At 44.7% G+C, this 13,004-nt stretch overlaps 2 protein-coding genes across 2 annotated transcripts; one reads left to right on the top strand and one right to left on the bottom strand.

The window, feature by feature from the left end:
* Nucleotides 1-456: 456 nt before the first annotated feature.
* On the bottom strand, nucleotides 457-4,764 carry LOC100846621 (probable rhamnogalacturonate lyase B). Its single transcript, XM_010237748.3, has 6 exons — nucleotides 4,364-4,764; nucleotides 3,147-3,283; nucleotides 2,826-3,025; nucleotides 2,419-2,535; nucleotides 1,881-2,328; nucleotides 457-1,794 (listed from the first exon to the last, which is right to left on the bottom strand). Exons 1-6 carry the CDS (start codon nucleotides 4,428-4,430, stop codon nucleotides 541-543), a joined length of 2,223 nt encoding a protein of 740 aa, XP_010236050.1. The 5' UTR covers nucleotides 4,431-4,764; the 3' UTR covers nucleotides 457-540.
* A 1,143-nt stretch (nucleotides 4,765-5,907) lies between these two features.
* On the top strand, nucleotides 5,908-10,812 carry LOC100823171 (GDT1-like protein 2, chloroplastic). The gene is made up of 10 exons (XM_010237747.3): nucleotides 5,908-6,127; nucleotides 6,849-7,005; nucleotides 7,098-7,281; nucleotides 7,633-7,680; nucleotides 8,661-8,757; nucleotides 8,901-9,061; nucleotides 9,797-9,862; nucleotides 9,949-9,999; nucleotides 10,087-10,191; nucleotides 10,376-10,812. Exons 1-10 carry the CDS (start codon nucleotides 5,974-5,976, stop codon nucleotides 10,439-10,441), a joined length of 1,089 nt encoding a protein of 362 aa, XP_010236049.2. The 5' UTR covers nucleotides 5,908-5,973; the 3' UTR covers nucleotides 10,442-10,812.
* Nucleotides 10,813-13,004: the final 2,192 nt, after the last annotated feature.

Raw genomic sequence — 13,004 nt, 5'->3', positions numbered from 1 at the left:
GTAAAATTTCGCCACCGAGTGTCGACATACACTGTTGATTGGACCGAGAAGGTAAACCTTCGATCCAATCACCACGCTGGGATAGGGTTTGTGGTGATTGAACCGGATGGTTGGGCACAAAAGTTTTGTGAGGTGAATGACACTCTACTTCGAGACATGACTCGAAGATGGTCAGGTGTTGGATTTGGAAACACAAGTAGGCTAAGTCGCAAATTGGCATGACTGACTCATCTTAAGGCGTACACATATTGTAGATTGTAGTTTAGATAACAAATAGATAAAGTGAGTCTCAACTCCGGCTCCTATGTCAATACTCGCGAAGAGAGATCCGTTGATGCTTCTGAATACAATACAAATATGATGATCGTTGCAGTTAAGATCAAGATTGGACCCAAGTAGTCACTTCGCAGATTTGAAATATATCTGCTTTCAAACCGCCACAAAAACACATGAATATTATCCAGGAGATCAAGTAACTAATTTCGTATAGAATCAGCAATGTTCTAGTTGTGCATTAAAAAACAAATTACAAACCAATTCTTATAGAAAGAGCAGTGCTCCGGTTGTGCATTGAAAAAGAATTACAAACCAACTCCATATATTCATGGATGTTGCATGGGATCCGGGCGCTTCTAGGCGGAGGTAGTCGTACATGACCCCTAAGAACTTGTTGAACGCCCTCGCTTGCGTGATGTTGATGTTGTTCTCCCCAACCGCCAGCAGGCGCCCCTCAATCTTGAACTCGAAGCTCCGCCACGTGCCATGCTCGGCATGTCGCGCGATTGCATTGCTGTCGCCGAACTTTGGCGTCATGAACAATCCCATAGACGGTGCTGATTGACGATCTCCTGCCGCCGCGGGCGCCCCATTCACCCGCAACTCCAGCCTCGAATAGTGAGCCGCTGATAGAGCGACCCGTAGCGTGTAGATGCCATGGGTGACGACGCTGGCCAGGTCAAATCGAATGTGCCGCGCCGTCGATGCCTCCTCATCCGTGCCTACATGCCTCGTGACATGCGCGAAGAACCAGTCCTTGGAGTGGTGGCTCTCGCCAACGGTGAAGATGGGGTCGCCGGCAGGGTACAAGTCGGCGTACCTCTCCCACAACCCGTACTGCCTGTACCTGTCCTTGGTGAGGAAGAGCTTATTGACATTCCTGGGGTTGGGGACAGGGATGAAGAACTCAGCGGCGCTCCGGTCAGGCACACCTATCTCCCACAACGTCCGTCCCGATCGCGGCGGCTCGAACACGAGGTCGCCAAGGCTAACATTGTTGCAGGACGCCACAGTTATAGTAGTGCCATACATGTAGTCACCGAGGAACCCGGGAACCCATCCGTAGAGGTTGTACTCCCCTGCACGGACGTCGCCAATGGCAAAGCTGCCATTGCTCGCCCACACCCTCGTCCAGAACTGGTAACCCTTGCTCTCCGTTGCCCAGGAGCCAGGCTGCCCCGGTGCAGCCAGACCGACGTAGGCTAGTCGGGCAGGCATGTCGTTGCCGCTCACGTACCTATCCCTGACTAGCAACCGGCCAGTGACCGAGCCCCTCTCGACAGCCTTGTGGAAGTCTGGCGACACCGGGAAGCTGTACGGCCACTTGCTCACCTCGGCCTTCGCCTGCGCCTTAGCGTCCTTCCACATATCATGGAATTGGAAGTCTCCCCTCTTGGGGTTGGGGTTTGGGCTTGAGTTGAGGTAGATGAACATGGGGCCCAACACCTTCTTCCATTGCTCGCCGGCGTTAATCTTCGCTACGATGTCATCACCGACGTAGTGCGTCCCCAGGAACATCTGCGACCACCAAGGATCGATCAAGTAAATTTACTTTGTTGGGGAAGCAATCGATCACTGCTGGAAGAGAGAGTGGATGAGCTTACGGTGACAGAGGTGGGGCCGATGTGGGAGGTGAGCTCGCGCTTTGTCGGGCCACCGCTCTTGAACTCATTGCTGGGGGTGATGATCCAGAAACCCATGGGGACAGTGGTGGCGTCACCGGCGGCAGCGATCCAGCCGTGGACATGGTTGTCCTTGTTGTCCAGCGAGTACTGGTACTTGTCGTCCACCTCCCCGGTGAACCGCGGCTCGGACGCGTTTACCAGCAGCACGGCCTCCTGGTACGCCAGCGGCGTGCCACGGGGCGCGTCCCGGTCCGCCGCCGCCGGCATGTACCTCTGGATCCCGTCCGAGACCGCCATGTAGTTGAACCTCGTCGGGTTGAGTTTGAAGGCGAGCCGGACCTGGGAGACGTTGAGGGCCGGCCACTCGCTGGCATGCTCCAAGATGGCATAGCAGTAGAACCCAGAGCTGCCTCTCAGCATCACCAGTCTAGCGAAATGATCGATTGCAAGCAAGAGACCCATCCAACCAGTTAGATTCATTGCGAATGTCTGTGCAGATCGATCGGTGAGGACGCACCTCTTGTCAACGTTGAGCCGGACGCTGTCCTGGCGTGACGGATCGTAGGTGCTCCTGAAGGAGACCTCCACTTGCTCTTCGCTCCAAGATACCACTTCGAACTCTGTACCATCTAGTCTGAGCAGATAAGTTACTTTAATTAGTGTTAGTACTGTTTTGAGACAATTACAGCAAATATCCATATCTTTCTACACGTTCCATTTGGAACTAGATAGCGATCTCGAGATTAAGCATCACTACGTCAGATCATCAAATCAAATTATGCGGATCGAGATCAGACGCGTGCTTACATATACTCTGTTTGGACGGAACGAAATATATACTCCCTCCGTCTCAAAACAAGAGATTTGTACAGTGTATTAGGTACCACAACATTTGCCATTAATTTGAAACAGTGAGATACGTACACGTCGGTCATGCCTTCGGGACGACCAGGCCCAGGAAAGTTCCAGATCAAGTCCCAGTAGCCGCCAGAGTTCATCACGCCGGTGGCGCTGCGGCCGGTGAAGTGCAGGAGGTTGCCGGGGTCGTCGCCGTAGCGCACCGCGGTGATCTGGCCCTGGGGCTTGGACACCCACACCTGCACCACCCCATTGTCCAGCACCACCTGAAGCACATTACATTAGCTACTGTACATCTCCATCAACCATGAAACTGAGGAGCTAAATGAATCGATCAATCGATCGACGGAGTTAAATGGGGAGAAAATTAAGAGAAGGCGCGGCCACCTGGTGAGACTCCACGTGCAGCAAAACGCCGCCGCCGGGTGCCCCCGCCGCCGCCGCAAACAGCTGCAGGATCATCAGAACCGCCGCCGTCGACATGATCACCGTCGCCGCAGGAGCTCCCGATCGAGTAATTAACACTGTATAAAGGCACAGTTTGTTCCTTCATATACACACGGAGTCGTCGATCGATCGGATCACATGAAGCAGCTACGTAATTGCCATAGTGGTGCTTGCAAAGTTGCACGTACGGCATATATATGACTAGAGAATGGAATGAACTACGTGCTGGGACGTGGGGAAATTAAGTTATAATGCTCCTGCATGACTCCTCGCACATTGCTGCAGGAGGACACTGGAATGAGTTGTTTTAGAACCAATGTATTATATGCACGTATATATGATTCGAGAATCCAATTAATTATGGAACAAAAACAAACAACGGTGCAAATTAAAAGATGCTGACAAGTCCGTCACATCGTCTTATATTCCAACAAGTACCAACACAGGTCACCACCTTCAGCTCCCCAGCTACTTAATTCCGAGAAGGGTGTGTGAGTTTGGCGCACGTCATCAGTGAGATACTACCCTGTGTCTGACCACCTCAGACACAACCATGAGAAATGCTTCGTTTCATGTCTGGCTTTCCAACTCGTTTTTGGACTAAAATGCTTCAAGCTCTTAAGTTGTTGGGCTACTGGTACAATTAACTCTCAAAAATACTGGTTTAGTGAAGAACAAAAAGAGTTACGGGCCAAGAGGCAACTTCAGCACGCCCCTACCGTGAGAAAAAAATAAAATAAATTATTGCAGGTATAACTTGTAATCTGAACAAAACTAAAAACGTGCATAAGCCTTACTCTCATGACTCATACAGATGCAACTTCCAGAAGCAAAACTAAAAACGTGCAAATCACTAACTTGACGAAACTAGCGATTTTTGAGTTTTTTGGTTAGTCATTGTTGAAGTATAAGTGAATTGCCTAGTCTCTTTCATCAGATCGGTCTTTTGGTTGCGTTGGCTAGCGCATGAAGCTCTTTAGTCATTGGTCTCGAACTTAATTGTGGGTATATCTCCCTTTTAGGTCTGTGGTTTTTGGTTGCCCAAGCCTTTGCATGTAGGTTTCGTTGCAACTTACTCGATCATCAAATTAAGCATGTTTAATTTGCGCGCGCCCTAGCTCGCCAAGAGAGATGAAGCGCTTAATTAATTAATTAACCTGTGAGATAATGGCCGCCGCTGTCCGCTCCGGCTCCACTGCCGCCGCGCCTCCACCCCGCCACCATCCCGCTGCCGCCGGAGGACCCTCGCCCCGACGGAGGAGTTGCGAACCCGACGCACGAGGGGACCCTAGGACACGGGGGGTGCGGCCGCCCCGAAGAGCTGCCCGTCGCCGTCTTCCCCTGGCTCAGGAAGGCCGAGGAAGGCCATGGCAGCGGCGCCGTATCCGGTGGAGAGGGATGCCAGCGATGGCCATGCGGGGAAGGGGGCCGGCGCTGTCGGAGGCGGGGCGGGGGGATGCGCGGCAGCCAGATCTGGAGCAGCACGGTGATGGCCACGAGGCAGAAGGCCGTGGAGACGAGCAGCAGCCAGCTGTGTGGTCCGAATTAAATCCGAGCAAATACGACAACCTGAAGCACTTGGAATATCTGCTGAATTAAGGGAGAAGGTAAATTCCCTTTTTTTATGCTTTGTTGTCAGTGGGTTCTTCAGGTTTCTTACTGTTAAAAAATGCTATGCAGTGATGCATTGTTGCCCCATGATCCAATTGAGCTATATAATTTTTGTCTATGGGCTGCCACATTATGGTCCCATATTATCCAATTCAGTTTATCCTTTGAACTGAATGGATATATCTGCGATTAGTAGAACTGTTGGATTTAGCTTTATGTGTCGTAGTGACTTTTTTCTGTTACAAAAGTATTTACACTTATTTGAGTATTTTGGAGAGGTTGTAGCCCGTAGGAACTAGGAAGAGCATGATGTAGAAATGTATTATTCACTTGTCAGGATGAATCAAGACCACCTTCAATTTTGCTAATCTAGAATTCGTGGGTGCTTTCAGTCAGTATGCAGATCGGGTGCTCTAACAATGCTCCTATACAAGCCCTATGTTACATGTTTCATCAGTCGTTAACATTCTGCCATTCTACAAAGTTGAAACTAAAACCCTGTGGATGTTACATCCATATGGCTTCCTTTTCAAGGCTATGCGTTGCTATGTGTTGGCTACCCATCCTCCGATGTTGAAGTTGAGATTCAAGATGAAGATGAGGCAAGCACATTTGCTGAGCTACATTGTGAACTGAAAAGGAATCGAGCTGATCGATCTACGGACGCACGTGCAGCTCCCAATCCGGCACATACATAAACAACCATCAACGATCCTTGCTAGCCTAATCAATCTAACAATTTTCGTGCGCATATGTTTAAAAGACCGTGGCAACACACGGGCATTGTGCTAGTATAGCTAACGCACGTATACGTGCGGTTAAGTAAAAAATAATTTCTTGAATGTACTAGTATAGCTAATGCATTGTACTCCCAGGCCAGCTCGTCCATTTTCTCGTGCCCGGCGCCCGCAACGCAGGTCTGGTGTCGCAATTTCTGGAATTCGGGATTACCCGACACCCGAACCCGAATTTTCGGGTCACGTATATTTTGGTATAATTTCGGGTCTTAGTTCTGGAAACCCGATTTGTTTTTAACCCGGATTACCCGACACGAATTTTCGGGATAACCCGAACGCCCAGCCTGATCCGGGAGGCCGGAACAAGCTGTGAAGTGGGAAAGGAAGAGGATAAGGTGGGATTCGAAAGGCGAGGAAACATGCGAGCGCCTCCACTCCCCAACCCCGTCGCCGCTCGTCTTCGTCTTCGACCGAGCGCCGCGACCCCTCCCTCCCCATCCCGCTGCCGGGCAGCGGCTCAGCCCCCTCGCTCCGTCTCTCGTCTTCCTCCTCATGCGAGCGCCTCCACCGCAGGTATCTATCTCCCCTTCGCTTCTCTCGCTCCCGTCACCCCACGAATCCCTTTAGCTTCCCGTTTCATCTCCTTAATATTCGCCAATTCCTAACTGAGGCAAAAATCAAGGCGGGTCCTCCGTCCTCCGCCCTTGGAGTTGGAGCCAACTGAAGTTACTGAACACCTGACTCAAGTCTCTTCTATTTATTGAAGGCGGGTGACGCACTTGTCATGCTTAATTAAATTCTGAGTAAACTTTAATTGTTAAATTGTTGCTCTCGGTGTGCTCGACGGAATGCTTTTAAATTAGCAGGTTACGTAAGTGCAGTTGCTATCGTAGCAATGCCGCAGAAAAGAGAAATGTATAGTTTTTGTCGAGATGGTCTCACTTTTTGCTCTGCAATGCTCTTTTTTACATTTATTTTTTGTTTTTAAGTACATGCATACCCACTGTAAAACAGCATCCTTCTTTTAGGGAAATATTGCAACCTGGTATCTGTATTTCACCTGTATAACGTATATATGTAACTTAAGAGCATGCTAGATTCCAAGTGAAACATGGTGAAACTGATGGACGCGTTTCCCTGTATGCATGCTAGATTCCAAGTGACATGCACATCTATTTTGTACTTATGCCAAAGGAGTTTTTATTACCTGCAAGAATAAAGGGTCTTGATTATTGTTTGTTTCTGTTCATTTTTTGGCTAGGCATATTGTATATCTCTAATTGCATTTTAACAGTAAGATGTAGGTTTTTATCATGGTTGAAGCTAATACGGCATGACGTTAGAGTGCAATCATCCAATGTAAACATTGGAGCTGGGAGTTATCAAGGAGATGAAGCAGGTAACCATGGGGAACAGTTGGATAATTCTGGTACTAAAAGTTCAAATCAACCGTGAGTGCTCTTCCTCTACCATTCTTCACTGAAATTTTGTCCTGACATCTTACATATAGCATTCAACGTATATCATTGACAATGCATGGCAGAACAAAACCATTTTCGGGGTATCATTACCTTCAAGCTATTGCTGCCGTGCTACTTCTGTGTGCTCTGGCATCTGCGTTTATTGTTTTCTTTAAAGGACAGCCATCCGCTGTTGTGGCTATGCTAGCAAAGTCAGGTTTCACGGCAGCGTTTACATTGATTTTTGTATCGGAGATTGGAGATAAGGTATGTAATGCTGTAACTATTTCAGTTGGGCTCTTTCTTTTGTTGTCCATGTAGGTACATTCTAGCTTGTCTCTTATTCTCATTAAGAAAGAGTTTGTCACTTTTCAGTTTTTTTTAAAACACAAATTTGTACTTTAATGAAGTAAGACTTCAGTAGTAACACATTTGGATTTGCTACTTTCACTAAGCACTCAAAACTTCTGAAGAATTGTGTCACTCAGAAATCTAGAGTTCAACAGTGTTCTTGTCATTTAGACCTGTTTCAACAAACATTATATGCTTATTTTATATGTTTAATGGATTGAAGTGAACTATGAAATTTGATCAGGTTGACCCTTTTTGGCCTTGCAGACATTTTTCATTGCTGCATTACTCGCTATGCAATATCAAAAAGCATTGGTATGTTGTGGACCTTGACATTTAGATCTGTCGCACTTTCTTGCCAAATTATTCATTTTTTCCTGTTTCCTAGCATGTCCTCTTCTGGAAGTCTCTTCTTGATCGAGAGAGACATATAGTTATGCTGAATTGCTGATTTGTGTATGTGAACTGCAGTTATACCCTTTAATAGATTCTCCTGAACATTCAACAATCTAATGATCAGTGCTCCTACACACTCAGGAAGTCAGAAGGCTAATGATGTGAATAGTTAAGCAGAAAACAACCCCTTGTAAACATAAGACATATCTTCCATCAATGCAAGAGCAGAAAGACTGGTTTTGTTGCTAGAATTCAAGATATCAGTGAAAGTGCATGCACTGCTAACTGTGTGCAAAATGGTAACCGAAGACATCTTCCTTCAATGAAACTATGCAAGTCCATGCAGGAAAAGAAAAGGAACAAAGGGATCTTTGCATACGTTCGATTCGGCAGAATCTTGTTGTCTTCCTTGCATGCACTTTCATTATCACTCCACCTGACACTAGATTCTAGCATCATTTTATAGCAGTTGTGTGGCTTAAGCCCTGAACCTAGCTAGTGATCACGGCAACCAGGCAGCCTGAGGGGAGGTGGTAGGGCAGAGTGTTGCTGGAAATTGACAATGGAGAAGGATGCTTGCGATCCGAAATCTGGAAGGCACATTTGTATTTTAATGGAGAACATATTTGGCATTTATGATTAAGGGTACCTGTTTTACTATTTTCATGTGACATGATTTTCTAACACCGGCATATCTATGAGAATCATTGTTAGTCCTCCCATTTTCATAGATTTATTCCGGCAGTGACATTTTCGTTATCATGGTTGCTTTAGTGTGATACATACATTCCTCTCTTGTTGATGATATCATTGCCTTTCGTTTTGTCTTGTGTAAAGAAATATGTAGTTTATTAGCTAATTATTTTAATGGTGGTATCTTTTGTGCATTTTATGATCAGGTTTTACTTGGGTCAATGGCTGCTCTTTCCCTGATGACTATTGTGAGTGTCGTGATTGGACGGATATTTCAGTCTGTACCAGCTCAGTTTCAAACAAGTTAGCAACTCCACTGTCCTTAACTAAGTCAATTAGTCGTGCTTTAAATAAAATTCCAATGCTTCCCTCTGTTTCTGTCAGTGTTATAGTTTGTAGTGCTTGTCATTCTTTGCTCACTTGCATAAACATGTTTTTTTCTGCAGCGTTGCCCATAGGAGAATATGCAGCAGTTGCACTCCTTGCATTTTTTGGTTTCAAATCGATTAAAGATGCATGGGCACTTCCAGATAATGCAAATGGGGATCTTGAGGAGAAATCTGAATCTGGTGAACTGGCTGAAGCTGAGGAGCTTGTTAAGGAAAAGGTTGCGCTTCCCCAGATATTTTGGTTCTGTAGGAGTTCGGCTAAAAAACTACTTGGTCCATAAACAAATGACGTTTTTGACATGGGCTCAGTCTCCATTATGCAACTTTGACCATTACTTTTCATATGAATAAATTGGTAAACATTGTAGTATTATGGAAAAAAATCATGGCAACTGTACCGTCTACACATGCCCAATCTGAATGTTATACATTGCAAGTCAAGGTTAGAGAACTTTGGCTTCGACTACTTGTCTTCTACTCCCTCCGATCCTAAATTGTTGTCAAAATATTACATGTATCTAGACGCTTTTTAAGAATAGATACATCCATATTTAGGCAAATTTGAGACAAGAATTTAGGATTGGAGGGAGTAAAACATTATATATTTCCGAATGGAGGTAGTACAATATTTTGCTTTTGCATTTAGTTCGGTACTGTATACACATGCCCAATCTTAATACTTTTGTTATACATAAAAGTCAAAGTTAGAGAAGTTTGAGTACTTGTCAGACATTATCTACTTCTGAACAGAGGTAGAATGATATTTTGCTTTTGCATTTAGTTCCTGAAGAGCTGCTACTATGCAGTAGCCTAACAAAAGATTTGTATCTTTAGCATGTGGTGCTTTTGAGAATTTATTGAATTGTGTTCCATAAACAAATGAAGTAATGAAAGAAGTCCCCCTCCCTGGCTGCCATCTTTTGTTTATTGAAGTTTGTTTTACTTTGTTAAAGGTTTCTCAGAAACTCACCAATCCTCTTGCGGTTCTCTGGAAGTCCTTCAGTCTTGTTTTCTTTGCGGTGAGTTGCTACTCATGTTCTCTGTCAAAAACCTTGTCAATTCATGAACAAGTGGTTATTGTTTGCCAAACTGTCTGTACTTGTAGGAGTGGGGAGATCGCTCTATGCTGGCTACAATTGCTTTGGGTGCTGCACAGGTCTGTTTACTACTACTTAGGAACGGCGCTTGCTTCTAGATTTGGTTTCATTTTATTTAGGTGTAAACCGCACTCCTATTATTGCAGTCTCCTTTGGGCGTTGCTAGCGGGGCCATAGCTGGACACTTGATTGCAACTTTGCTTGCGATTGTTGGGGGAGCATTCCTTGCTAACTACCTATCTGAGAAGCTGGTAAGACAACTAAATGCTTAGTGAGTAAGTTGCGAGCATAAATTTCAATCCAGCTGTAGAGGGCATATTGCTAATTCTAGTTGCTTCTTGTTTTGATTTAGCCATAAATATTTGGAGCATTATTGTGTATCTTTTTGGGAGGTTGGCTTGAGTTCATAAGACTAAAATAAAAGTGCCTCAACAGGTTGGCCTGCTGGGAGGAGTATTGTTTTTGCTATTTGCTGCCGCCACGCTTCTCGGTGTATTCTAATCTATCTGAAGAATTTGTTGCTTGCAAAAGTTTTCCGGTGCCAATGTGGTATTATTCCATTCTGAAGTTTCAAGGGTATTCCAGTTTAATGTGCAAAATTTTCACTGTGTAATTAGCGCTTCTGTACTTGTCAGAAGATTTTGATCTGTATAATCGTAGTTATGTTGAAGGGGTGACGCATGTGTTGTAGGATGTTATGATTCCTATTATGTATGGACAGTTACCTCAACAAAACTGTCCATAAGTCCACCATCCTTGTATATTCAGCAACATTATTTAGTTACACAGATACCTTCTTTATAAATAAAGGCCTAAAACCTCAATGTAATTGCATCTGTGATATCAATAAACAGAGACACTTCTCGCAAAAAGTAACAGACTGGGACCACATATTTGTTCTTGTTGTTTTCAGGAAGGTATCTTTATTTGTTGTGAGATTTGTTATGGCAATTCAAAGGTGCAAATTGTTCCCCGATGCCAAAAGGTTCTAAAAAATACATGTGTCAAAATTTTAGTTCTATGTGCTTGTAAATTCTGGTGTCAAAGCGATTAGTTTTGCTCTTGGTGTAAAACGAACTGATTTAATGTACACCCTCCATCCGGAAATAAGTGATGTGGATTTGTATAAATCTATACAAAGCCAAGTCAATTATTTCCGTATGTAGGTAGTAATCTTTTGCACTTCTAAGAGCATTGGAATTTACTTTTCTTTCATATGATACAAAATGCTCCTATCTTGATGAAGAGTGAAATGCACCCCAACCCACGACAATGGTGGTGATGACAAAGGCGCGTGCAGAAACGGCCCCTCAAACCTGTTCAACGGCCACCCATCGTGTTGACATCGCCGAACATGAAGACGAGCACGGGTGCAATCTACCACTGACCGACCTCGCGCCTGCTGCTGAACTTGATGAGCAATGAAGCTTGTCGGTGGTGACAGAGTTGTAGTGTTGTGCGGAGATGGTGCTTGCAATGTGGAAGTGTGATCACCCAAGTGTAGAGGATCGTGGCATTCTTCACGAGAAGTATTTTACCCAATTTGTATTCAACGTGATGGGATAAATTTGAGACAATTAATATGGATCGAATAGAGTAAAAGATAACTATCATTTAAAAAATGTAATATGCATGATTCCGTAGCAACGGGCACTCTGCTAGTAGCTATTATAACAACAACTGAATGAGATTGGTCCTGTACATCCTCCATCCCAACACAGCTCACCATCTTCAGCTCCCTACTTCACGGCACAATTCGCCTTGTCCCCAACGCCCATCCATGCCTCACTGCATATGTACAGACGGGCGTCGACACACACAATAGATTGGACCGAGAAAGGTGAACATTTTTTTTCCTGATCTAGGGTTTGACGCAATTGAACCCAGTGGTCAGGCGCAAAAGTTCTGTGAGTTTAATGGCACTGTACTTCGAGGTTTTGGATTTGGGAACAGGCAGGCTAAGTCGCAAATCGGCATGACTCCCGGCTCATCATAAGTAGTAAATGAAAGTTAGACCAAAAGTCACAGGTCTCTCTAGGGTGTACAATCATATACCCTCCCCCCTCTCCTTAATTCATATCGAGTAGGGTTACCATCTGCAATTAAGTACTCCCTCCGTTCCTAAATGCAAGAAGTCTTAGCTTGTCCTAAGTCAAACTTCTTAATGTTTGATCAAGTTTATAGAAAAATGTATCAACATCTAGAATATCAAATATGTATACTATGAAAAAATATATATATCATGATGGATCTAATAAAACTAATTTGGAGTCGTATATGTTGGTAGATTTTTCTATATAAACTTGGTCAAAGTTTAAAAGGTTCGACTTAGGACAAAATTATGACTTCTTACATTTAGAAATGGAAGGAGTAGAATCTAAAATAGAGGCAAATTGTTCAGGACCAGTGCTAAACGTGACTGTACATCATGTGACAAGTGAGTTAAGTAATGAGAGTGCCCTAACGAAGATACTACCAAATTGGGATAACCAACAGAGATTTGTTGCATTTGTAGACTTTTCACCACTTTAACAATAACACATGAAGAATGTAATCAATTTAATTACACACATAAAACCTACACATTGATAGAACTGTACCTACATATTGAATCCTCCCGCAAAAAAAAATCATCTACATACTGAATCAGTGTATTCTGTAACCTCTCAAACCCACGGTTCCAAACATGCAAGACAGGTGTAATGATATGGGTGCTGTCTCCAACAGAGGTTCGGTGAAACAGACATGTGTACGAAGATGCAGACTATTTGCACCTGGAAGGAAAGAACCTATGAAGCTTTGTTGTTCCCTAGGGTTGGCCTTATCCTTTCTTGCAGATGCACAAAACTTAAGTGGAAGTCGAAGAAGGCCCCCTTCCCAGAAGGGGGTGTGAGTTTGGTGCACGTCATCAGTGACATGCTATACTGTGAAGAGGTTGGATTCTAACCCTATGTCTGACCACCTCAGACACAACCATGAGGAATGTTTCATTTCAAGTTTGGCGGTTATAGTAGGAAGGTCAGGGGTATGCTACAAACAGGGCCTGAGCCAGCGCAGGATGTGA

This window comes from Brachypodium distachyon, chromosome 3 (assembly GCF_000005505.3).
Source record: "Brachypodium distachyon strain Bd21 chromosome 3, Brachypodium_distachyon_v3.0, whole genome shotgun sequence".
Taxonomy (NCBI): Eukaryota; Viridiplantae; Streptophyta; class Magnoliopsida; order Poales; family Poaceae; genus Brachypodium; species Brachypodium distachyon.
The sequence above is the reverse complement of the archived record's forward strand: the minus strand, read 5'-3'. Positions and strand labels throughout refer to the sequence as shown.